This window comes from Pipra filicauda, unplaced genomic scaffold (genome assembly GCF_003945595.2).
Source record: "Pipra filicauda isolate LSUMZ 115617 unplaced genomic scaffold, ASM394559v2 scaffold101_size5749837_pilon, whole genome shotgun sequence".
NCBI lineage: Eukaryota > Metazoa > Chordata > Aves > Passeriformes > Pipridae > Pipra > Pipra filicauda.
Window position 1 is genome coordinate 2,724,075 of NW_024103452.1, and position 27,510 is coordinate 2,751,584.

Sequence of the window (27,510 nt, forward strand, 5' to 3'; positions counted from 1 at the left end):
ATAAAGCCTGCAGTTGCTAAGTATATTACCACGCGATGTAGGTAGTGGCTTTTAGTCAGGCTGTAAAAATAACCCCCTCCCCCAGCACGAGCACAACTTAACTTTTTCTTCTGGCAAAAAGATAAAGAGGGAACTGACGTCTCTTGGAATATATAAACACTCCCTCAGAGTTCAGAGCCTATGTGCTTGGTGGGGAGATTTAGCTGCTTATCTGCTGGTAACTTGATGCAAGTCGTGTTAAGTACTCGTTTGTTCAGCTGAAAAATCAGTTGCCCTTATTCAAGGTGAGTCATATGATACATCTAAAATCAGAAGGTTTTCCTCAGAAATACTTCACAGGTCAGCTGATGGAAAGCTCTTGAAAATGTTTATTTGTAATGCCAAAAAAAAAAAAAAGATTTTACAAGGCTGTTTGCAAATAAGAGTGAAATTGTACATGTATTAGTAAAATGCTTTGTTATTTTGATAACAATGGTATGTTATGTTCAGTATTGCTGGCTTTCCCAATTGCATTCTATCTTTTGATATTTAATATTCTTCAAACTACTGTTCTGAAGTCATGTGAATTTATAAGAAATGCAGATTTTTAAAGTGAGATTTCTAGCATTTTCTATTGCAATTAAAAAGCTTGGAACTATAATTTCAAAGTACATCAAATATTAAAAAATAGCAGAAATAATATCTTTTCTGCAAATTCATCTCTTAATAATTTCAGAATTTTTAAGTCCTCCATCTGACCTTGAAGAAAATAGAATTAGAGTATGATACTGTGTTGCAACTCTTAATAGGAATTTTCAAAACACATTTTAATTTTCACTGCTTTTTCACCACATAATTCCTCTCATTTTGAGCAATAAAGATGATTCTGTTTCAGAATTGAAGTAATGTCTTGTCAAACAGTGTTTAAAAATTACTGTTAGAGTTGAAGAAATAATTAAGAAAATATAGATGAAATTATTTGGGTTTTATAAGGACTTGTTTTAAACTGAAATGTACAGAAGTCTAAGTTAAGTAGAGAAAAAAGAATTTAATAACATTTTGCATCTTTTCTCCTATACAGTTGCTTATAAATTGTCTTTTCAGAGATTTGAATGGACCATTTTCATTGTCAATATTTTGTGAAGGATGTTTGAAACAATACTGAAAAGTATATATCCAGCACTCTAGAATGGGGTAAATATTCTTATTAATCCTGTAGTCAAATCTAAGTTTAAATTATACTATAGTCTCATAGACCATATCTAATTTTGTTATGGTATTTTCTATTCTGCTTAGGGTAGATAATAGTCACTTGAATATGAATACCCAGAAAATGTATTCTCATGGGAAATTTCTTCCTTAATCTTTGTATTTTTTATTCAATTCTGATAGATGAGAATAGTTTGTTGACTTCTATGTGCAATTGAGTGTTATGGTGTGAGTGCTCTTCACTGCAGTTGTGTAATGGATAATTTGAATTGCATAAATTGGGATGTCTAGACTGCTATTACATTGTGTTTGGTGGGAGAAGGGTGAATATTTTACAATTTGCAGAACTTGGAATAGACATAAGTTGTTAGCAGTCAGTTGCTTGGTAGCTGTTTATTGCTGGTGCTCATGAGGGATGCCTAGTCTGCCTAAAACAAAATAAAAATATTGGAAAAGCTTGCAGAAACTTAGATGGAAATGTTTCTTGGTGGAAAGTGTATTTCTGTTGAATTTGAAAAGCTTCTGGAAGTTAAGTCAATAAAAAAAGCTTGATGATATCTAAAAGACCTCTTTAAACACTTATGAAAAAGAGCTAATTTCCGTTTTAAATTTTAAAACATGTATTTCCACACTTTAAAAAAGATCTGCTGAATAGATAGTATTATGGGAAAAATCAACTGGAAATATGTACTTTTCAGAATTTGATTCAATTGAGAATTTTTTGCTTTTCCTTAGATTTGCTACAATGTGTAACCACAGTCAGGTTTTCAAATCCCCACACCAACCATCCAATGAGTTGCACAACCGTATCACAGTCCTGACTTTGCCAAACTAAAAATCCTGATCTGAACCTAGCTACAAAGATATGAGATTTGGTCCTACTTACTTTCACTCATAAGTTCTTCAGGTCTAATGAATTTCTAGCTGAAGTTTCCTTCAAAATTTGCCATTAAACACATTATGCATCCATCCATTATATCAGAGTCTTTAATGACTTGACAGTTTTATTATTCAGTTAAGTCAATTTTCAGTTATCTTTGTGAAAAGTGCAACAAAATGCATGAAAAGTCTGAGAAAACTGATTTTTTTTTTTTTAATGTTACCCCTGTGATGAGTTTCTATTGCTAAACAAGCACAGAGTAACAGAGCTGGTAGAGAGGAGAGCAACTCAGTAAACCTGCAGTTCAAATAAGGTGTACCACCTCCAGTAGAAAAGCCAGTTTTACAGATGTAAAGTGACTGAGTCCCTAGCGAGTGTCAAAAACTTAAGACAAATGTAGCTTCTTTTAGCTCCCTTGTATGTGCAGGCCAAACAATCAAAGGTTTAAGCTTTGAAGTGGGAACCACATGGAATGACCTGGTGGCAGGTGGACAGACCGGATGACTTTTATAGTAAGGACATTTTTCTGAGGTTGCAAGCAGTCTTTTGGTCATTCTGCTTGCAAGTATCCAAGGAGAAGTTATTAACTTACCAAATGAGCTCAAATGTACAGAAATAGACATTGTTAAAGGCAAGGGAGCCATAAACTGCTGATGGTGCAAGAGCCCGCAAAAGGTGGGTTTCCAACACAGCTAAAAGGAGCTGACTGGTCTCAGGTACAGATGTGATATAATTGTGAGTTTGGGGTGACAAGGGAGGACACATCGCTGGCCTGATGACCATGCTAACTTTCTGTTTTCCTTTTCTCTCTGAGTTTGCTCTTGAATGCATAATTAAATCTGCAACTAATACCTCCACTGAAATTTATTTAGAGATGATAACAACATATTAACAAACAGAAATTGATAAGAATAAAAAGGACATAGACAGTGGCATCTAAAATAGAAAAGAGCAGATTTTCTGTTAGCTGGTGGTCTAAAGCAAATAACAAACTTGCAAATTCTCTGAATGTGATTAATTCCTGACCAAGAATAAATTTTAAATTAGGCACCTCTTTGTCTAAATTATTCATAAACGATAACAAGTCAGAAAAAATATCACTATGTTTTACCATATCTTTCAACACTGGTGCCATTCTGATTTTCTTTACAGCTCCTTTCACTAGGGGCTAGGTCTTAAGGTATGTTAACACATATTACCAATGACTCTTGTTTTCCAAGTAATTGCAGATGTTTTTCTTTTGAGACTGAATAATCTTGAAATTTAAGGTATTACATCTTTCAAAGATCAAGCTCTAAACTCACTTTAAAATCTCTGCTGCTCTGTAAGGCAGTTGGGATTGATGAAATTTGGTGGTAGGAATGCAGCTCAAGAAAAAAATCCAGTTGTGCCTTTGTCATGAAGTTGCTGAAACAAAGTTTTATCCCTTCAGTAAAGGACTGTGGACTGATGGAGATCTAGAAAGAGGCTTCTCACAGTTGTCTCTCTCTAGGGACTGCCATTCCCACCGAGGTGCTGATGGACCTTGGGGACTATCTTACTGACATAACGCAGAAACAGCCTGAGTAGCTCTCACCAGCGAGTAGTGTAGCTCCTGGTTTTGCCTGAAGTGGGAGCCATGGGCATGGCAGGCTGAGATCAGAGAACTATCCATGGCCTCTTTGTTTGGCAGAGAGAGATTTCAGAGATGTCTACATCAGGAAGGGTGTCAGCTGAATAATAGCTATATCAGATTGCCCTAATGCAACAGAGATGAAAACAAACAAAAACAAAAAGGCTAATGAAAGAACTTATTAATCTGTTTAGAGAACTGGAATGAAGAAAGATAACCATACATAATAAGCGATCAGCTTTCCAAAACTACCTGCAACTTGTTGCTTTGTTTTTTTTTTACCAGTGGCTGGCCACTGGCTGGCTGTTGCAGACTTGTTATCTCCCTATCTTCTTCATGTCATGTACTTTGTACTTTGAGCTTTGGAATTTGATTTTGGTTCACTTTTTGCTTACATTAGCAGCTTCTCTGCTGAAGATCAGTGAGTCTGTTGGGACCAAGAAGTGAGGAAAAAGCATCAAGCCTTACAGCAAGGATACTTGTACATTGTCTACCTGCACTCTGACAAAGGAGAAGAATGGGCTGTAACAGAAACTGTGGGCTCCTCACTGGGGCCATTGTCGGTGCTGTGCTGGCTATCTTTGGGGGAGTCCTAATACCAGTTGGAGATAACCTCATAGGCAAAGCAATAGAAAAGGTACATTTTTTGATTTTGTTGTTTTGGGTCCATTATTGAATAGTCATTATTTTTAAATCTTGTATTCTGTTTTTGCTTTGTTTCCTTTTTATTTTCTTTATTAAACCTAGTTTTTGTAATAGATGGGATCCAAACTTCTGTGGAAATACCGGCTACAGCAGTATGTTTTTAAAAATATATTAATTATTTGGCCAGGTTTACTTGCTTGTTCTCTTTCATACTTCATATTAGAAGTCAAAATATTTTTTTCAAGATGTGTTTTCAGTATGTAATTTAGAAGTAAGTGGGGTTTATGTTTGTTATATTTATGACTGTTTCTAGTTTCTTTATCTTTTTCTTTATTTATTTTACTGGGGCTTTTTTGCTTATTTTGGTACTCATTTCATGCACTTATATTTATGTACTGCAAATAATCTAAACAGTATTCTGCTGCAGAATCCAATCCTACACTTCATGTATTCAGCTACATTCTGTGATTATATGACCCAAGTCAATGTGCTCCACAAGACTGTAGGATGTCACTGGGTACCTGTCGAAAGGTCTCGGTCGGAAGGGGGAAGAACGACACACAACACACATGAGGGTAGTGAGACAAAGAGATGTCTGCCTGCTCAGCGCAGCAGGCAGTCTTTTATTTAGTGCCAAGTTCCACTTTCCCATACACACATACTACAAACGTTTTCCTACAAAACACCCAGGAATGCAACACCTGCAGTTTGTTAAACAGCTCGACCTTGCACTGTCCAGCACTCAGGGCTGTTTCCATGCAAATGTGCAGTTATCTCTTACTTTTCTCAAGGGAACGGTCTTACTCCCTTTAACGCCTCAAGCTCTTCTACTTCCAGGGGGCCCGGGCTTTCCATGGGCCTGCCATCTCCCCCCACAGTAGGATCTGATCAAATACCTCTCCCTGGCTTAAGTGTGGAGAACAATTAAAGTAGAATGTTGTAGACCAGGTAGACACAAATTTTTTTTCTGCTTTTTAGATAATTTTATATCTCAAATCTAGTTTTATCTTTAAAGGAAAATGAAAAATTAATTTGTTAGACCTTTGGTGAAAAGGGTATATAACTGAGGGTCTAAATCATGAAGTAATCTGGAGCAAAAGACCATGGAAGCCCTGGCATGTCCATTATGGAGACAAAAAAGTCTCCTTGGGGTCACTGCACCAAAGGTGGGTTCTCCAACAGTTAAATATCTAGAAATCTTAAGGTCTGTGGCTATTGCTTAGTCCTACCAGTGGTCTGCTGTGGTGCTGAAGACTGTAGACATCTTGGAGACACTTATTCAAAGGCTTTTCCTGAAGACTACCCTTAGCTCAACAGCTGTTGAATCAACTGAGGAGGTAGATATATGAACTATCAGGAAATGTGGAACTGTATGTTGAGTCCCTGCCTAGATTATAGAATCAGGTTTAAAAAAATGAAAAATAGATGCTTCTATATAACATCTTTATTTCATCAGCCAACTCAGTGAAAGCCAAACTGTAGAGGAATTTTCCAACTGTTGTATTTTTTAAGATTTTTTCAAGTGTGTAAAGAATAAAAAAAAATATCACTAGAGAATGTCTCAACCACATTGAAACATTTTACAAAAAAATCATACTCTATATTTGCAAATAATTTTCATTGCTGTATTGAGGAAGTGAGATGTTTTCTAGAAAACACATAATTTTGAAAATGTGTATCTCCTTACATTAAATATTTACTTTGAGTTAATCCAGTGTTGTCTTATGCTATCAAGTATTTTGAAAGTAAATTACAAATATTAGGAGTATTATGTGTTCATCTGTTTACTTACAATAATGAACCAGTTATACAGCATGGTTTGCAAATGTCTACATATTTAATTATACCTGCATGAGTGCTTAGTGGTAAAGCATTAGAGGGAGTAATTTTTCCCTCCACCTCTTTATAATTTTCTGCATTGTGATCATGTTTTAGATGCTCGTACCTATTTCAAGGCAGCTTGTTTGATGTGTATAAAAAAGAAAATTTGTACCTGTAATCATACAAAACATAAAAGAGTAAATTTGTAGAGGCTTTATTTATTTATGTAAATGAGTACTTTTTTTCTAAGCACAAGTCATGCTAGACTATTGTCTTTCTACTAAGTGTGATGACTGTTCAGTGAGACCAGAAGACTCTTAAGACAACTCCTTTTCATACAAGGTGTGCCAACGTACAACAGCTGACATATGTGATCATTTCAGCTGATGCTCAAAAGGGACTTGAATATAACTAATTATGATTTAATTATGTTGATGAAAGGTTTATTAATAAAAGCAAATTTGTCATTCACTGCAGTTATATTTAGGATAAATATAGAGCTGACTGCAAATCAAACAAGTTTTCTGATCACAGTGTACTGAAAATACATTTTTTTCTGGAATATTTCACTTTTGGAAATGTAATTTTTACAGAAAATCTTTGGTAGAAACAGCTCAGTTTCAAAGACAATTTTTTTTTTTAATTTTTGAAGAATAGTGACTCTAGGACAGGAAAAACCCAAGGAGTGAGTTGTTCTCTCAGATATGACCTGTAAGCATTTATATGGAAAAGACTGCCTAGGGAAGTGGTGTCATCACCAGCCCTGGAAGCGCTAAAAAAATCAGTAGATGCCACACTTCAAGATATGGTTTAGTGGGCATGGTGATATTTGGTCAAAGGTTGGACTTTGGACTTGATGATCTTGGAGGTCTTTTCCAACCTTATTGATTCTATAATTCTATGATATTTCCATTTGGACTCATATGAGGCAGAATTTAAACTTAGGTACTCACTCGCTGGATGAAATAAAAACTCAAAATGCCATATTTTTAATGAAAGGGAAAAACTGTTTCAGATACAACCATTAAATTCAAAATCTTGTCTTAAATTCTGCACAGTCAAAGCTTGAAAAAAGACCCCTAGTTTTATCTCTGCCTATCCTATCTCAGTGTACATCCCAGTTCCTTACACAAGTTGACAGCAATGTAGTTAAGACCAAATCTATATTTCTAGGGGAAATGTTGCTATCAAATGTTATTGCTGGATTAGAAAAACTAATGGTGAACAGTTTTAGGACACTTCATACTATAACAACTCAAATTGTCATAAATTAGCTTGTTATCAAGATTTGGTCAAATAACATGACCATCAGTTTATTCTCAAGCAAGTCCAGCTAAACCTCTTAGCATCTCCCAATAAACAGGGAGAACTTTAATTTCAAAAATCAATGCAATCAATAGTTCTTTTCTGCTAGCAGTGGAAGCCTAAGCGTGCTTCTCTTGAGCACACATCTTTACACTTCATCAGACCCTACCGGCCTCATTTCTCCTTTATTGCAGTCATTGTGAGATTAGCCTGAGTAAACACTGCAGAATATATTTTGCTGGAAGGCTGCACACTGTTGTTGAAGCAAAGAGAAAGCATCTGGAGGTGTATGGGTAACCTCAGGTGCCTTTAGAATTTGTACAGAGACTTTGAGGCTATAGGTGCTTATCTCCTCATGGGCAGGTGTTGTCCATGAGCAGACAACCCAAGCAAAGTCCATGTAACATGGAAAACCTAAATGTCACCTCTTGTTGTGTTCCAGTTTATTATTGGACATCCATGCTTCAACACAGAACACATGGTGGTGTTTTCTAGCTCCAGACCTTTTTTGGATAAGTTGTTTCAACTCCTACCTCCAGCAGGGGACGGGTTGTTTTGTTGGTTTTTTTTAAATCAACATTACATATATTTTGTGAGTCTTTTTCAAGGCTGTTTAAAGAAACTGTTACTTGAAGAGCACACTCAAAATGACACCAGCAGCAGCAGCAGCAGCATCTTGGCAGGGATCCACTGCAGGAGATTAGTACTAAGCTATTTCAGCCCTGATACTATTCATGGAAAGGAGACTTCCCCCTTAAAAGGTGTCTTTGATTTCAGGACCAAAGGGCAAAAGTCCTAGTTTCCTCAAACACTAAATCTATCCAGAGGGGAGGGACCTTTTCATGAAGGTCTTAGAAAACTGGCCTTGGTACAGTTACAGTGAAGCAGGAAAGTTTCAGAGTTCTCTATGAAAAATATTTTGTTTGAGATTGTCAAAATGTACCTTTTTAACTGACTCCACACATTTCAGTTGCACATTAGCATGTCTGTTGTCATCATTACTGGGTATTATCGTGTCTAAAATTAAAAGAAAAATACAAAGAAAAAGAAATTAATTCAAAACAACAAATTATCTGATATTGTTGAATGAAGATATTTTGACATGGCTCAGTTACTACTTTTTGCCTTTCCTTCCTTAAAACAATATTATCTGTTTAGGAAAAGTTCCCATCACTTCAGTTATGATATTTTTTTTTTCAGCTTATCAACTTTTGTTTCCAGCTAGATTTAACCACTCAAAGCTACTGGTAACAGATTCATTCACCAGAAAAGTCTCTATCACCACTTCTCTAAGATCTGCCTTCTGAGTGCGTGAGCTCAGGAGTTTCACAGAAGTTACATAATAATACTTAGTACATTGAATTCCTGGTGAATTGATAATACAGAATGGTGTATGATTTGCCACAATGCCTCAGTGCTGCCCTGGGTTAGTTTCAGTTATTTTTAGAAATAAGGCCATCCATTTTAGCTATTATTATGTTTAGTCACCTGTCTGTCTACATATATCTTTTATCTATGATTGGCCAGATTATATCTTATCAGCTACCAGAGGCATTGGAAACACTTCTAATTTAAAACTGCGTTCATGATATTCATATGACAGTTCTTTATGCAAACTAATGAAGCTAAAGCAAGTTCTAGCTCTCAGCAGAACATAAGTGATCTAACCACACATATTCCTGCATTATCAATTATAAACTTGATTGACTCCCTTAATTTTTTACTATCAAGGACTGAAAAAGGGCTAAAAGTTTTGATCCAACAAAACCTGAATAGAAAGGCTAATAATAAGCTAATAATCATCACTTAAGAAGTAATAAATGTATTCCTACTTCCAGCTGCAAAATGGTTTTCTGGAGCTTAATTTGTTCGGTTTTACACAAGTGTATTTTTTTTTCCTCCAGTTTAAATAGGCAGACTGACATATACAACACATAAACTAATAACAATTTTGTTACAGCCAAAAGTATTTGTGGCATCTCTCAGTTTTCAGAAAATGGCATCTTTTGTCCATCTGGCCAGATCCTTCATCAAGACAGAAACCTTGTCTTAAATTTTGTATTTCTTTGTCAGAAATCCTGATGGCTGAGTTTAGTGTAAATTCAAAGTACAACAAGCTTCTATTGCTGACTGCTCAGCATTCCTTTGAATTTATATATTGCTAGTTGACCCACATCAAGTGGGGAGAAAATTATATCAGAAAAAAAAGGTGTTAAAATTCCCACTGGTTTCACTCAGTGTTGCCCAGTTAGGTCACGTTATGAACTTGGCTGTGTAGAAATTATATATTGTATAGCTACTTTTGCTAGCAGTAATTAATTATTGTGTAAGATATTAGAGCTGATGCAGATTGAATAGGGAGTTGAGAAGTGTTTTGTACTTTCCAAAATTACTCCATGTTTCATAACATAGCATAGCAGTATTAACAGAGAAATATCCAAATGACCAGCCATAGAGAGGTAATATCTAGGGATGGATCACCTGTGATCAAACAGTGAAAAGCAAGGTGTGAGGATATTAGTTTTATTAAATGAAGACATGAATAAGGACAGAGCTCTAGATTGTCTTCCTCCTTAACTCACCATTGGCACTCTCAAAGTTTGTGTCAGAGACTCAAACCCACCTCCTTTGTGGGAGAAATGTTATTAACAATAATGGCTGAATGCCACTGAAAATAATGATCTTGCTCCCTTCCTCCCCCTCCCTCTTTTGTCTTTCTGCTTCCCTTGTTTTAACCCTGGTTCCCCCTACACAGACCCCTGAGCCAAATAGCTAACTGGTAGAAAGGTAATACAGAACAAAGAAAAAAAAGGGAAATAATCTTCCTCCTGTCCAGTAGGGAGAAATCTCTGAGGAATGAGAGCTGGCACAAAGGAAGAGGGAGGCACATAGATCAGGTACGGGGCAGGAGCCACTTGCCCCTTTGGCTACAGTCCTGTCAGGTTGGATCAGTTCCAGCTCAGGTTGGAGCATCCCCCAAAAGTGTTCACAGTGCATTAGTACAGAGTGAGTGGTGGGCTGCAAATCCACACAGTAACTCATTGTGACCTAACAGAGTGCAGTGGCTGAGTTAGCACATCATTCTGAGCTGCTCTAACCCCGGCAAAGGGTTATAAGGGGAAGGGGAATGGATGGAGAAGAAAACTTTTAAAAAGCAAGTAACACCACCTTAAGATCTATTGAATAGATCTGTTGTCACAAGGTTGAAAATTTATTCACCTATGTTCCTGAATGTTGTCTTCTAGAGAGATCAGTTTGTCCTCTTGACCATATAGCTGCAAGGAATCCTTAACCATTTCCCTACCCCAGTTACACAGAGGTGGGAGGTCAAATCCCACCTCTGTCCCCATCTCAGGATCCTGCTGAGTACAGATCACAGGCAGACAGATTTCAGCCTTTTTATCAACCTGTTTCTCCTAGATTCTTTGAGCAATTCTCTGTGAAAACTGCAAGGGTGATTTCTGAACCATGCAAGCATGATTTCTGAATCATGCAAGCTTTTCCCTCTTCATCAAGGACATGGTCTGTTCCACGCTGGATCACAGCTGTGATAGTCTTTGACCTGAGGTTTTCAAAACAAGGCTGAATAGAATTTTAGCTGTCAGGTCTGAGTGCAAGGCCTCAGGATTGTAACACACTTGCTGTGGCAAGGTTTCCTTCCATTTTTGCCCATAAATTATAGCAGATATTTAGACAGCAAGCCCAGTGCTTTTACACTAGTGATTGCTAAGCAAACTTTGGAGGCATAAACTAGAAAGAAAATCTAGCAACTTCTGATTTAAAATGTCTTTCCTTGCTATCTAGAGAAATTAGAGCCTTTTATTCCTGGAACTCTGTAAATTGTGCAAATTAATTAGTATCGAATCACTCTAATAAAAAAAATATATGTTTTATGTTGGAGACAGGCAGCCTAGATTTTTCTTCTTATTGAAAAAACTTCTCTGAATTTTTACGACCAAGGGGAAAAACTACATTATCCCAAATCTTTGGGAAAATCCTATAGAAGATGATGCAAACCAGGCAAAGCAGGCATTCCCCTGACTATGCCGGTAGCATACTTTCAAACTCTCCTCACTGTACAGTCCTGAGGACTAAATTGACATTTACCAGATGGCTGAATGCCACAGACTTAAAGCTACTGATTCCTCTAGTGTGGTTCCTGATGTGCTGTCTTGTCCTTATAGCTGTATTCTACCCTGATTCCCTAGACCCAGGAAACTTTCCTAACAAAATGTTGCCAAAACTAGATAGATTTTTTTATAAAGTCTCAGTTTTGGTGATGAAAGTTTTCTGACAAAAAAGTAGTCCTTCAAGAGCACTATTTGACTTATCTAGTACCTGAATAATGTTCAGAGATAACTCTTTTTTCCTCCCTCGGGCTATTTGCGAATGTATGAAAAGTAGTTTATGAATTCTATAATCTGCTGGGTGTCATTCAGTCACTCAAAGATTTTCTCTTTATAAATAATCAGTGGCTTTAGCAAGTGTTTGAGAACTAAGGCAGTGCCCCACCACAGCAATAGGAAAGTTCTGCTACTAGGTACATCAGCAATTATATCAGCTTTGTGGTCATTTGTTTTAGGGGGACTCGCTTTCACTCTCACTGAGCAGGAATGTCAAGCTGCCTTCAGATGCTGGCCAACTCCACTGTATGCCTCATATTGATGATAATGGTGCTTTTTTTCTGTTTCCTTGGGAATCTTCTACAATAATCCATAAAGTAAATGCAACTTGTCACTTGGAGCTTTTTTGTGGATAATTTTAGCTTTGATTGTTGTACTTTCAGGAAGCTGTCATTGCAAATGGTACCACTGCTTACCAAAATTGGGTTGTGCCAGGAAGCTCAGTTTACAGAGAATTTTGGATTTTCCATGTGCTAAATCCTTCAGAGGTTTTAGATGAAGGAGCTCGTCCAAAACTTGAACAGAGAGGACCTTACACATACAGGTAAGAAAGGACCCTTGAATATGTGACATCATATCAGAAGTTTTGTTAAAGTCAGAGAAAGGTCTGCTGAGTTAAAATTTATTTTTTAAATTCCATCATTGCACTTTAGTCAGATTTGACAAAAATGCCTGAATTGCAGCTACACACTTTCTGGATTGAAAGTTTGACACTTTCTGGATTGAGTCTCACATTAGGAAAACACAAATAGAAATATGTAATTGGATATGAAGCTGCTTGCTCTTGTGAAAAACAATCGCTCATAGCCACAATAACACAGAGGCAGTTGCATTTATTCCTTTTCCAGTTTTGCCAGCTTTATACATAGAAGAAAATACACCAGATGCCCTAAAATCAAGAGATTATCTTATCACCCATACATCACTCATAGTTATTTTAATAATGTGGTTTGGGGTTTTTTTCTCCTTTATGAATTTTTTCATCTATAGCTTTTCCTTTTCAAATTTTCCTCAGAAAATCATTCCTCTTTCTGATTGTACTAACTAGGGCCTAGATGCAGCAGTCTTCCCACAGTCAAGGAAGCTTTTAGTTATTTGTTTCATTTTAAATATGATGTTGACATAGGACTAGTTGATGCTTCCTGAGTTATTAAGTGCAGTATCCACCTATCACTGGCACTCTTGGTAGGAAATTGCTTTCCTATGCTGATAGGATATTTCTTTCTTGATATCTTTGAGGATGTATATTATATTTGCAAGATAGTTATCCATTGCAGCATATACAGCCTAGGTGCTTTGACGTCTAAAAGCCTATTTATTTCTCATTGGAAATAGAGAACTCTTGGTTCGTAGAATACCTGGGGAGACAGAGGAAATTGTTACACAGGAATTAGGAAAACAACCAGTTAAGAACTACTGCAGACGGTGAATTCCCACCAAACAGAAATGTTTTACTCTGGTGCTGACCATGGTCCCGGTTTTCTCAGGGACAAATCTCAGCCAGAAGTGTAGATAAGACTAAGTAAAAAATTATGACTATGGCTCTTTTCACAGCTGCAGTCATGTCACCTGGGATATTTGATCTACCTGAATAACTGTGACACAGGGTCTCTCTCTCTCAATCTTCATTTAAATACTTAATAATTTATTATAGTGTAGAAAACCTTGAAAACACAACTGTCCCCCTGATTCTGTTGGGAAATCTTGTTCTAGATCTTCTGTTTCCAGTTAGAAGTAACATTAATTAGAAAGAAAAATCTCTCAACTTTCAGGTAGGTGCTCTACACATTAGACCATTAATTAAAATGACACACACACAAACCAATTCTGAGAAGCCAAATCCAGCTGCTCTTCAGAGAAGACCCACCTGAACTGGCTACATCTGTACCATGGGAAAATGTTCGCTGTATTTTTTTATCCCCCACACTCAGGCTGGAAGATCTGATGGAGTGTCCTGAAGATCCCTTCTGGGACTCAGCTGGAATAAACTTTCTTGAGCCACAGCATAGGGCAGGTGATTTTATCCCTGCTGGCTGCAATGCCTACAGAGAGGTCAGCAAGAGGATAGGAACTGGAAGAGTTGAGCTAAAGCTGGACCTGCATCAGAGATTTGTACCTTAGAGATCTGCTGACAGGGCATGTCTGAGACAATCTCAGTGGGGCTGAAAGAGTGCTTATAAATCTCTACGTGCATATGAAATGTTATCAAAATGGTATTATAGGTGTAACTTGTAATCTGTTTTGTTGCAACACATGCCTATCAGATCAAAACTTAAGAGTATTTATCAACCAACCTGTGTCATCCCTTCTAATTACATGCAACCATGAATTAGTTTATGAAAAAATGTGACAAAACATAATTAATTTAAAACAAAATATAAAAATATACAATGTACATTAATGATATAAAAATAAAAAATAAATATTTGTTTTCATTTTGGTATCAACAAAAATATTGCATTTGACACTAAAGAAATATTTTCAAAAGAAAAATATTTTGCAGAAAATGAAACTTTTACATGAAAAGTTTAGAACCTTTTCACTGGTTATAAAATATTCAACATTCATCTTACAAAAATTTTCATCAATTTTTCAAAACCTTTAGTCAAGCATGGTTATGTGTTTTCTCAAAAGTTAAAAATATTCTGCGTTTGTGTTTTGTATTTTAAGGGTGCGATATTTACCCAAAGAAAATATCACGGAAGATGAAAATGGCACGATATCCTACATGTTGCCTAATGTTGCTCGTTTTGAACCTAATATGTCTGTTGGGACAGAAGATGATAACATCACCTGCCTCAACCTTGCTGTTGTTGTAAGTAAAGAAAAAAAAACCATAATGTCCAGATTCAAATGCTGAGCTACTGAAGGAAATAGTGGAGAAGTTCATAAAATCATAGAATGGTTTGGATTGGAAGGATCCTTAAAGACCATCCAGTTCCAAACCACTGGGATGAGCATGAACACCTTTCACTGGGCCAGGGTGTTCAGAGCTCCATCCACCCTGGCCTTGAGCGCTTCCAGGAGTGGGATTAGCATTAGTAATAATGAAACTGTCACAGGATAAATTCCCTCTCCATAAACACAGATGACATGAGTGTCAGATACACTGAGGAGAGCTGTATTACTGTATTAACAAATAAATATAAAATCTTAAGGTTGTATTGCCTGACTGTCTTGCACTAACTGTGGTGTCTGCATGTGAGCACTCAGGATTGCTGTGAGGGGCGGAGTATAGAGACACATGGTGTAAATACAAAATAGAACCATAGCAGCAATCACAGAATCATAGAAGAGCCCTTGTTGGTAGGGACCTCCAAAGATCATCTGATCCAAACTTTTCTGCAATTCTTACTTGGATATGTTCAGAATCCATCTGGCCATGGTGCCGGGCAAGTAGCTCTCGGTGGCCCTGCCTGAGCAGGGGGTTGAAGTAAATGATCTCCAGAGGTTCCTGCCAACCTCAACCGTTTTGTGATTCTGTGATGAGGGATGATCCTGTGAACTCATGTAATCAGTCAAGAAAAATTTTCTGCTTATGTAACTTATGCCAAGTAGTTTTTTGTTAAGGAGTATCAGTATTATGCAGCAACTTAACTTCAAGTGAGCTGGAAACTGGCTTTGTCAGAGATTTCTTGAAGTCAGTCTCTGTGTTTTTTGATGCAAAGCACATGCAGAATTTGATGCTGAACATTAATTGTGTTGCTATTGTAGGCTGCACCTGCCTTGTACCCTGGCACTTTTATGCAAATATTGTTAAACACTTGGATTAAATCTTCTAAGTCAACCATGCTGCAGAACAGAACGGTAAAAGAAATACTGTGGGGATACAAAGATCCCTTCTTAGACAGTATCCCCATCTCCATAAACCCAGTTCTAGGAGTGTTCTACCCGGTAAGTGAAACCAATGAGGAGGCAATGCCTTCAGTTATCATTCTGTGAATAAAACTTAAGACAACTGCTTTGACGAAATAAAATCTGACAATGGTACCATTTTTTTTCAATATTTCTAACTTATATTCCTTCCTGTGTCTGTTACAGTATAATGGAACAACTGATGGACCTTACAAAGTCTATACTGGGACAGAAGATATTACAAAAACAGCAATAATTGAAAGCTATAAAAACAAAAGGTATCATAGCAATGCAGATCAAAAAAACATATATATTTTCAAGGTATGGCTTTTAAGCCTTAATTCACTAAGAGCTATAGATAAATGGAAAATCTTCAACAATTCAAAGGAAACAAGATCAAACCCTGGGCTTAGCAAAACCATCTCTTTCTTTCAGCTATTAACAGTTCTGTTAGGAACTGGATTTAAGACAGTTATTGGTTCTTTTATATAACTAGTTTTTTCTATTTTGCATGATTAAGTAGCTAGATTCCTTTTATCCTATTCTAATGCATCTTACAATTTATCTGAATAAATGAACATCTCTAGCCTTTGCCTTTGCTAATGGGTAAGGCTTATACTGGAAAGTTATATTTAGCAATTGAGGTAATTAAATTGCTTACATGGTATAATATACTACATGCAGCATGACTTTTTTTTTCTATCTTAAAGGAATCTTTCATACTGGGAAGGTCACTGTGATATGGTTAATGGCACAGGTAAGCTATTAAATCTTTTTAAAACTTCAGCACTTTTCTTAATATTGGTAGGGAGTAATGAGATACAATATTTAAATTAATTCCCCTGGGCTTCAGCAGTTCTATATTCTGTCTATTAAATATCTTTTTACATGTATATATAATAATAATGGCCAGTCTTCGCGAGCGAAGATTTTTTGGGAAAGGTCATTAACCCTTCCAGCCTGCCTGTGGCTGAACTGAGCCCACCCTTTAGCTGAGTTCATCTGCCGGGGCCGAGCAAAGCTTGGACAGTGGCAGTGAGGTCCCCAGGATGTAGGTTTGTTTAGAGTGACCTTCTCTTAGGTGGATTGCCTACCAAGGCTGACGAGCTCCACCTGCCCAGGGGGCCGGGAATCGAACCCGGGTCGCAGAGGTGAGAGTCAGGTACTCTAACCACTAGACCACCAGAGGCCCATGTATATATACTACTATAATGATGTATGCATATGTGTGTATCTATTAAAAATACATATTATATGTTGCTGTACGTTATTTTACATGTACTCGTGCACACAGTCTTTACATCTACAGTAGATGTGGAAGAGTCACAAGAAAATAATCTGGTTCTCTTGTTGCTACTAATTATCTTCATAGTACAATATAACTAGGAATCTTTTTCTTTGCTATAGCAGTTGAAAATTATCTTTGGATTTTAATAATGCACATTCATTTACACTATTGAAAATTTAATTAAATGTGCCATAGTGGGTGTCCTGACTTATGTAAAGAAATTGAGGTGACAAGGGAGAAGGCTGTCAGATGGATGGTTTGTAGGTCACTAGAAAGTGAAAAGGGATGAAGAAGAAAAGTAGTTTAGATTGGGAAAATTTTACCATAGAGGAATATTTTTAAATTTGCTTTTGGTATGCATATGAAAACAGGTGAGTTGTTTAAGATACATTTGTTCAAGGTGATATTTTTTCTTTTTGATAAGTGGAAGAATCATTGTGAGGACACAATCTGTGGAGCTGAGGCTGACAGATGTCTCAGTGGAGGCTTTTGCAGAGAGCTCTAGGCCTTCAGTAAGCAAATATCCGAACAAGCAGGCTTTGTGTTGGGCTGTTGGGGTTTTTTTTTCTGTTTTCCATTCTGCTTTACCTGGCATAGATAACTTTCCTTATAACCCAGAGCATACAGTCAGTTGTTTTGAAGTATTTAAAATACATCACAAGAATCTGATTTTCCAAAAGTCTGTAAATCACAAAGGATTAGTTCCTTTTTAAACCATGCAATTAATTTTATAAGAAACAATATTTTCTTAGGTTCTGAGTCTTACAGAGTCTGAAATCTTTTTTTTACCTACCAGCTTTTTGTTTTTCTTCTTCCACAGCTAAAAATAAACATACTCAGCTAACCAGATTAAGTGCTCCAGTACAGTGAAAATATGGAGCTTTTCCTTGTTAGCAAAGATTATTGCACAGTTTACAAAAGCATTCAGTGTGACTGCTTAGGAGAGACCATGTGTTTACAGAGGCAGCAGGTTTAAATAGTCTTCCAAGTGTGAGAATGTCAGCCTATCTTGTGAGCTTTCACACAAAAGCTCAGCATGTACAGTATAAGAAAATACATAGACAAAAACATTGAACAATATACTTGTATGGGCTTGGAATGACTCCATGTTTGCCAACCTTACAAGACTGCCAAGACTTAGAAATAGTGTGTTTAGGATGATCTTGAATTTTCTTGAAGAAAAAGTGCTTCTGTCAGCAGTGGGCAAACGGCAGTATGCAATTTAGCTTTCTTGCTCTTGCCAACTAGATCCAGAGACATAACAGATGTTTTCAACTCCATCGTTATGGCTGCTGCCTGAGAAACTAAACAGAGATTGTAGCAAGAATTAACCAATGTACTGGTTTGTTACAACACCTTGATAGGGAAAATGACAGAGGGTCCTCTTACATAACTCTGGTGCTTGCAATGCAGAAATACACATCTGAACTGTCTGAACTCTTTTTATAGTGAATGGAGAGAAACACAACACCAACGTGCTACTCCTCTGACCTGTTTTGCATATCTGCTATGGTGTGACACGGATTGGATTGTACTCTAGAAGTGCTTCCTTCTCTCCATTAGCTCTAGAGGGGACCTCAGCTTACAAAGAACAGGTCAATTTGAGCGATCTTTGGTGAAACAAGGTTTGATTATTAAACAGAGAGTGTTGAAGTCTAAAACTGTGTTTCTTGTAAGTGTTGTGTCATAACCGCAGGTGAACCAAAAATCTCTAGGAAGGTTTAGGTCTATAGGCTGCATAAACCTTGAAGCAATGGCAACAGGCTTCTTATTAAGCAAGATTTATTTTTTTTTTTAGTATCCTCTGTTTTTAATGGGCTTGATCATAGAGCTTCACATCTGGGGGAAAAAAAAAGCTGCCATAACTTGGCTCACTTTCAAAAACAATTAAATCTTATCTGTGGAGTGCCTGTCACTGTGCAATAGCTTACATAAACATTTTCCCCATAAATGACTCATTTGTTTACCTTTTTCACAGGTTTATAGGAAACCAACAGCTGAGTACTGAGCTAGAAATTAAATCATGTCTTCTAAGTGGAATTGCTTTCAAGCCTTTTTTTTTTTTTTTTCATTTTTTTGTTTACAGATGGAGCATCATTCCCACCATTTATTAAGAAGAATCAGGTACTACGCTTCTTCTCCTCTGATATTTGCAGGTAGGCTGGTCTCTTCCTGGAGTGTGTACACAAATGCGTGTGCCATTGAGTGCTCTTTCCTTTCAGAGAGTGGCTGCAGTGGCTGTCCTTGGGCTCAGGTCACTGAGGCAGTGCCACATAAACATTTCATCTAAACATAAGTAAAGTCATGAGCTGGGCGCATGATTCAGAGCTTGATTCCACTATGTTTTAATAAGGTCAAGCAGCAAGATATTTATGATGTATTTTATTTCAGACAGTTACACATGCATAATTCAGGAAAATCTGACATTGTTGTGAGCTGTTAGGAATCTGTAACTGCCTTGATCATAACCTGCCTTGTTTGGTCTGAGAAGGCAACAGGTACAGCAGGGTCCAGTTAGGTCTGACTTTGACATTTCTGGAGAAAATTATCTATGCAGGATGGGATTTACTTTCATTCATTAGATACTTAAAATTGTTTTCTCACAGGATATTTTTACATATTTTATTTTTATGTATTTACAAACAAACAAGCCTGCTTAATACATCCCATACTGATGACTTTTAAGCCTGCTGCTTCTGCTGTGGCTATCCAATGTCCCTGAGTTCTCCAGTGGGATCACTGAAAGCAATGTTAAAAGACTTAAAGTGCATCACAGTGTATTCACTTTGGGAGGTTCAACGTCTTTATTTATTTTGCTGCCTGGAAACAACTACATCCTTTTTTCTACGTTTGAAGTAGGCCATTTGCTTTGCAGAGTGTTTATTTTCAAGATCAGTGTTTTTACATGAAGTTAAAGTTCTTTTTCATGTGTAGCAATTGTATTCCCAAACCGGAAAACATTGCACAAGTTGTGGAAAAGGCAATTCTATGTAGAGGAGAAATGATAAAATTCTTTGGATCAATTGCACACAGTTTAAGAGATCCCTCTGGCCATTTAATTCTCACAATTTATGAACAATTAAGGATGGTAACAATCACCCTAAGGTCTTGCTGAAACAGGGTCAGGGAAAATGGTTCTGTCCATGTTGCACAACCCGGAACCCTTCTTTTGTTTGGCTGCAATACGAAGTGCTGCTGTCCTGGTTACCTTATTGTGTAACAGCCATATCTCTATATCAGCTGATAATGAATTAGCAAAAAGAAGCTTAAGTGATATTCTGATTCATATGCAATGGAATAAAGTTATATGCAGGATGTTACCTGCTTTATAAAGCTTAGATTATCATTAGATCTGCAAAAAACTATAGCAGAGCTGATTTACTTCTCTACTGTAGTCCAAAAACTTTCAAAAACCTCATAATGACAGAGGGTATGGAAGTATTTAGGGAAAAGAGATCTTAATTAATTTGTTAGTTTTGTCTATATTGTTTATTATTAGTATTAGAAGTTTTGTCTCTCTTTTGTGTATTGTCATGCTCATCTCTGAGCTTCAGCAACCTTTTGTGAAGGTGGGGAATATTCTCCACTACAGAGGAGCACCCCTACAAACTGCTGAACACAGTGGTGGGAGCCTGGACAATGGCTAGTTGTTTAAGAGGGAGACAGCTGGGGGATCCTTCCAGAACATTGCCACAAATTCAGATTTTTAATCCAAAATGACCGAAACATGCTTCTCTTCTTTTGTATTCAGATCAATCTACGGAGTTTTCCAGAGCAAACACAACGTGAAGGGAATCACCCTCTATCGTTTCTCAGTTCCTCGTGAAGCATTTGCATCGCCAACCGAAGTGGGAGATAATTATTGCTTCTGTACAGAACAAGTCATATCACGGAACTGCACGTTAGGTGGAGTCCTAGACATCAGTGCCTGCAAAGCAAGTATGACACCGTACTACCAAACACTCCATTTAACTGGGGAGAAAGAGTGTGTCCTGTAACTGAGGTGTTGCTCTAAGATCCAGGATGTTTGTGTTAGTCTGTGATTTCTTGCACAGACTGCCTGTGAGACTCTTCACATTTCTGCAGCCTCATTTCCCAAAATGAGGACTATAACATTTCTGTATTTTGCATAGTGCAATGTAAAATTGTGATACTACAGACTGTACATTGAAACTGCAGGAATCTGTGTAGTGAAAAGAAAGAAGAGGCGCTGTATAAAAGACAGACACAGTCACAGTCCCTGCATTTGTGGCAATTCACACACAGCAGGGGGTGGGTATGTGCACAATTGCATACACATTCAGAGACTGAGAGACACTACTGGCTTAGTTTACTGTTGGCATAATAAAATAAATATATACAGAGTCTGTGTTCAGTGCAGAGTGGATGGCATGGGGTCCCTTCAAGCTAAAACAAGATCATGAAGGTGGGGGAAACAGTGACAGTCATGTCCTCACTTCAGCATGAAACTGGTAGCACTACCAGCTCTGCAATGTAGACACAGACAGGCAGGATTTGTGACTACAGTTTATTTCACCATGCAAATTCTCCTCATGACAAAAGAATCACAGAAATGCTCTATTTTTATTTTTTTTGTGTGTGGGGGGGAGGGGATTAGACTTAACATTTTTATCAGGATTGTACATATTTGTACTATATTTGAAAAATTACCACAGAAGATGAGCACCGTAACAAGGCTTAATGATTCAAGAGAGTTTGGTTTTTTTTTTCAAATAGAAAGACCGGTATACATCTCTCTTCCTCATTTTCTTCATGCAAGTGATTCTATATTGCATGACGTGGAAGGCTTGAGTCCAAATGAAAAGGAGCATGAGACATTTCTAGACATAGAGCCTGTAAGTCCAAGTATTTAATAGTTGTACCTTTGTAAACTTGCAATGTTTAAATTGAATAGTAGTAGGGTTGACCTTTTACCAGAGGGATGAACAGAAGATGCAATATTTTCATGCTTGCTTTTGTAAGATTTGCTCACAAAGAGGTATGGTTTTAACAGGGAAAATTTAGAGCAGAAGTGTATCTCATTCTGACCTTCAGAATTTGGAAAGCCTGTTTTGATTTTTACTTATTGGGAATGTGGTATTAAATAGATTCTGCAGACTGTGAAGTATGCTGTAGATATCTATGACCTTCAAGTACTTTGAGAAAATTATATTCTGTGAAAGTTCTGCTTCCCCTACACTTGTGGTTTGTTTTTTTTTGTATTTTCTATAACTAGCCATTTTTTGATAATTACTATCTCAATTGAAGCTAAATAAACATAGATCGATTTATTTCCAATTGCTAGAACTCTGAACACACTGATCTAGAAAAGATGTAATATAGTCTTTGTGACTTGGATTGTCCAACAGAGCTCCCAAACAGAATGAATTTATGGCAGCTCTGATTTTGATTGCTTTCAAATTTACCTGTATTTCTGTTCCAGTGATTCAGATCCTTTAAGTGTATTTACCAAAGTTTTCTGAATTATATGATGAATTCTAAGGTTTCAAAATTTTACTTTGCTCTCAATTTGAATGAAAAATTTGGAATTTTTCACTAAAATATTTCTAGTCATATAATTTGACAGTTAAGCTATGTAACTTCAATGAGGAGATATGAAGTTAAATCTTTGTTTCACCTTATTTGGAATAGAGACATCAATCAGATTTTCCTAAATCAGATATGAAATTTTCAAGAATCACACTCTATCTTATTTTTATGGAGAGAAGAGAGAGATATGAAAAGTTTGGGTTCTGCCCTATGTAAGTTAAACATCCTTCATTTTAAAAAAGAAAATTCAGCTGATTTCTGGTGGAAAAAACCCTAAAGCAAATTTTATATGAAACATTTAATTACTTATTTAGTATTTTTAACTTTTTTTTTTTTAATTTGCCTTCAGTTTGAAATGTAAATTACAAAAGTAACTATGGTAAAGCTGCAAAATTAGAACTTAAATGAGAGACCCTTAGAAACATAAAAATTTCATTAAAAAAAATCCTTCAAAACAGAAGAATAAAATAATCCCAAAGTGCTTATTGACACAGTCCATATGCTAGGCTTTGGCATCAAACTAAAAAATTTAAATTAATGGGTTTGGTTGTTTTTTTTTTTTTCTGGTTTTAGATCACTGGTTTTACACTACGATTTGCAAAAAGGCTGCAAGTAAACCTTCTTGTAAAGCCTGCACCAAAAATTGCGTAAGTGCTACTTCATTATTTTATATTTAAAGATGTTTTTTCAAGAGAGATGACTGGTTATGAGAGAGTCAGTAGAAATGTCTGGGAGAAGAAGGAATAAAAATAAGCCTGTTCATCTTCCAAAAGTTTCAGTCATGACTTTTCAGAGAACATGAACTTCAGCAAAAGAGCAAACCTTCCTGAGAAAGGCACTGCCCAAGTATTTTAACACACGTTTTGTTTTCCTACAGAAGCTTAGAAGGCAACATGTTCTTAAAAATAACATTCTTATAGAACCCAAATGGGGGCCATGAGGATGAAGTAGTAAACAAAATGTATTTTCTGTAAGAAATCCAATGAGAGAGAGAGTTTATGTATTCCCTGTCACTGGATTTTATCACAAGGATCAATGGGTGTCCAGCTGTTTCTCTTCTCTTTGTTGGCCCAAATGCACATGGATAGACATGCCCTTGGGATCTTGTACATCTGGCGGGTGAACACCAGACCCTCCCACCACACCTCGCTGTGTCCAGCCTTTCTTCTGTCTGACTGCCCACATATGGAAGATTAGATAGAAAGCGATGGTTGCCCAATATGAAAAATGGCTGTTATTAATCGTAGAATTATTTTTTTTCACTCCATAACTTTCTTAAAAAGGTACATGTGGAAGTCAGAAATATAGTTAGAGGAGAAGAAAAAAATTAAGTAGAAACTTACATAGCAAACTAAAAGTAACACGCTGTACTTATTTTCTCATTTCAGCGCTTTATCAAAAGTTAAAAGCCCTTATATTTTTCCTGTTCTTTGGCTAAATGAGGTTAGTATATTTTATCTTTATTACTCTTCACTGTTTAAAAACAAACAAACAAAAAACTACCTAGCGTTTTCAGACTTTGTGCCCTGAAATTCGGTAATCAAACTCAGGCTGTGATTTGCGCACATCAAGAATATATTCAGCAAGTGAGGGCTTGCACACATACACCTTTCACTGACCTTTTTCTCGTACTGTTTCAGTCTGCTGTTATTGGGGATGAGAAAGCAGAAATGTTCAGAAACAAAGTCACCAATCGAGTCCAGCTGCTGAACATACTGCAGTTGGCACTGCTGATCGGAGGTTCTGTGCTGTTCGTGGCGTTCATGGGCTCCTATTTCATATGCAGGTCAAAGAAATTAAAATAAGTAAGTAATCACTAACTGCTCAGTCCTCAGTAGTAATTTTTCCTCAGGATTTCAAGAGTTCAGAATAATTACCTATTTAGCTGTTCTTATTTTTTATATACTAGAAAATTCAGTAGTTGTTCTGTGGGAAATCATCCAGGTAATTTCCCCAATGTTTTCAAAATCTCTTCTGGGCCTTAATCTTTCAGGATGCTCTTAACTTGGGAGAGGGCATTGGGAACTACATGAGAACAACAACATTTATTTTAATTTCAGAAAAGACAATATGATTGTTGGGATTTTTTTTTTTTAATTGATATTTTTGTCAAGACTGCTAAAATTCTCAGAAGTGTTCTATAGTACCTCTCTGAGAGAGAGGCCTCACAGCTGCAGATTACTGTGGTCTTCCAGGACATACAGCTATCTAAGGTTCAGAGAACCCACTGTGAATGATACTGTCTATTGAGTACTGGATAGGGTTGCTCACTTTTTTCTCTCAGTTGTGCATCATTGTCAAGTTAGTCTAAACATCTCCTGAACATACCTAGCCCACAAAGACAAATTATAATCACATCAGAGGTAGACTGACATCTAGGGAAGCAAACACATTTTTTGGAATTATTTAAAAAAAGTGTAGAGGCATGATGGTGAAAAGTATGCTATATTAAAGAGATATTTTTGAGATGAAGACTTACCTCATCGTATGTTGAATTCTGATTTTATTTCACTACAGGTAACAGAAGACTTCAGAGGTAGTCAATGTTTAATTGAAATTTCAGCCAAGCAGCATGTTAAAATTCAGAGACAAAAGGTATGATTCAAGGCACAGTCAGTCCACATGCTGTGGAATTCAATATGTTTTCCATTTTGAGAAGACCAACTCACTAACCCAAATAAACTGATATTTCCAAAGGCCCACACTTCTGACATCACTAAAGAGGCCACCACGGAAACTACACTTTCAAAGAACTTTATTTGAAACTTGTTACAAATTTTAAATTACATTCAAGCAGACTGAAGTTGAGGTGCAGTGGATTTTAGTCCACCTTCTGCCATTTATGCAACTTGCTACTTATTTTCTTCTGGGATTTGCAAGACAAATGAAAGCTGTTTGCTGATGTTCTGTCTCTGAGCACAGGCTGGGAATGACAAGACTTTTGAGCTCATGCTGTGCTCTAGATGCTCTTATTGCAATACTTCTCTCTGTTCCTTCAAGGAATGGAAGCTGCTGCAATAGCACTGCTCTCTGTCCTTTATTCAGGGATGTGAATTGCATTGAATGTGAAGTTTATTATGTAAAGTTACTAACTGTAATACAGAAATTTTATAAAAGACTTACTAAAATATGTGGTGTATACATTTTATATGGAGATGGCTCAGAGATACACCACAGTCATTCGTATGTTGATGGAGCTCATCAACATTTGGCTCCACAGCTGTTTATTACTCTGAACCACTCCCTAACTCCCAGCCTCCTCCACTGTCCTTCCTGATGCCTCTTGTGTGCTTTTCTTTTTGGCTCTTGCTTGAACACCAGCCTGTGCTCTGCCCAAGGCCTCCCTTAGAAAATTATCTCACCTGACAGGCCAAGAGAAAATACTCCAGAATGCTCCAGACACAGGAAAGACTGGATAATGATTTTGATCAAACATCAGAGGGGTCCACTTCCTTGCCACAGAAGCACATAAATGAAAGCAGATAGCCCCAATTCTTTACTGGTAAATCACCTGCCACAAGGAAATTTGTGCAATCATTTGTTTAATGAGGTGCATCAACCTGTAGACAGGTAGCAAACACTGCCATCTGCATAAATGGTTCACTTTTTCAAGTGATCTGGATGCCATGTCTTATTCTGAGAGTCAATGGGGCAGATATTGAGCGTTGTAGGGTCTCTTTTCCCATGGACTCATTGAATTCAGAACAAGAGCCTAAAACCAGCACTTTCTAAGATTTCTTCTCAGATCTTTTGTCTCCTTATTTAAGAGCTGCAAAAAAAAAGGAAAATCAGACATTACCAGACTCTCAGAGCCAGGTGTTTGGAAGCAATGCTACAATGGACTTTAACCATAAATGTTTGTCTTGCTAGTAAAGGACGATGTCTTTGGTTGGGTATCTTTAGTAAGGTGTTCTTTAGTAAGGTGTTCTTACCCTTTGGAAATAAAAGGGAAACTTAACAGACTAAAGTGTTGGTGTTTTATTCCCATATTTCTTGTGGACAAAATTGTGTAGCTATCAATAGAGCTGATGAGTCACAGAAATCCCAAGGGATTATTCTTGAAGGAGAGGTCTGTGTGGTACATGGCTACACTCCTTCCAGCAGTAAGCTGGACATGTAAGGTAACAGGGCAGGAGATGTGAAGGGGGCATGACACTCAAGGGAAATGCTGCTCTCAGCCCATGCAGTTGATTACTTATGGTGCTTGCTAGTCAATGAAAAACAAGACCTATCTCTCATATCTACATTATTGCGGATGTCTTATATGATACTCTGTTGCCATACTAGTCTGGGGAAAATCTGACACAACTAAAGGCATCCCTGAAGTCCTATGGTCAAAAAAGTATGATGACAGCTGAAGTTATTGTCACTATCTCCTCTGAGTCAAACGCAGCTCTGCTGTGTTTCAAGACCTGACACCAAGTTTTTATAATAAAATGTCTTTTGTGCCAGAACCTAACATGAAAGAAACGAGAGCAATGCTCCTGTCATTTTTGATGTACTAACATTTCAGCTTCATTTTCTTTGAGTTCAAGTACATTGTCAGTAAGTTAGTGTTTGCATTACTAGTGTTGTTAAGTGCTATGTGGTGCTCCAGCATCAGTGATCCAGCAAGTCAGGCCATGATTTTAAATGTCTCAGGGCCAAATTTTACATGCACAGAAATATGTTTGTCCATATGTATAATCTCATTGATCTCAAAGCAGGTTTGGACTTTCAAACTATGTTCAGCACCTAGACTGCACTTGAATTATTTGTAGGTATTTTATCCAAAGCATCAGTTACAGTTATTGTTAAGTCATGATAATGAGGCTAATGTTAAGTATTTACATTTGTTCAAACAACGCAGGATAAAAATTTCATGGAAATGTTAATGAAAATACAAATACAATAAAGCTCAAAACCTTTTTTCTGATATACCTATGTCTAATTGTAAATAAAGCCTTCTGTGTTGAATAATGAA

The 27,510-nt window shown here is 36.9% G+C and overlaps 1 protein-coding gene across 3 annotated transcripts; it reads left to right on the forward strand.

Annotated features, from left to right (window-relative positions):
* The first annotated feature begins 195 nt into the window (after positions 1-195).
* On the forward strand, positions 196-27,510 carry CD36 (CD36 molecule). Of its 3 annotated transcripts, none has more exons than XM_027729998.2 (15): positions 196-284; positions 1,061-1,173; positions 4,081-4,317; positions 12,238-12,398; positions 14,525-14,669; positions 15,569-15,748; positions 15,896-15,987; positions 16,420-16,466; positions 19,084-19,153; positions 20,749-20,936; positions 21,735-21,853; positions 23,121-23,194; positions 23,936-23,990; positions 24,188-24,352; positions 25,065-27,510. In XM_027729998.2, the coding sequence occupies exons 3-14, from the start codon at positions 4,198-4,200 to the stop codon at positions 24,350-24,352; spliced, it is 1,416 nt and encodes a 471-aa protein (XP_027585799.1). In that variant the 5' UTR covers positions 196-284; positions 1,061-1,173; positions 4,081-4,197; the 3' UTR covers positions 25,065-27,510. The 3 variants fall into 3 exon arrangements, with proteins under 3 accessions (XP_027585799.1, XP_027585800.1, XP_027585798.1); XM_027729999.2 differs by having other exon boundaries at positions 1,084-1,173; XM_027729997.2 differs by lacking the exon at positions 1,061-1,173.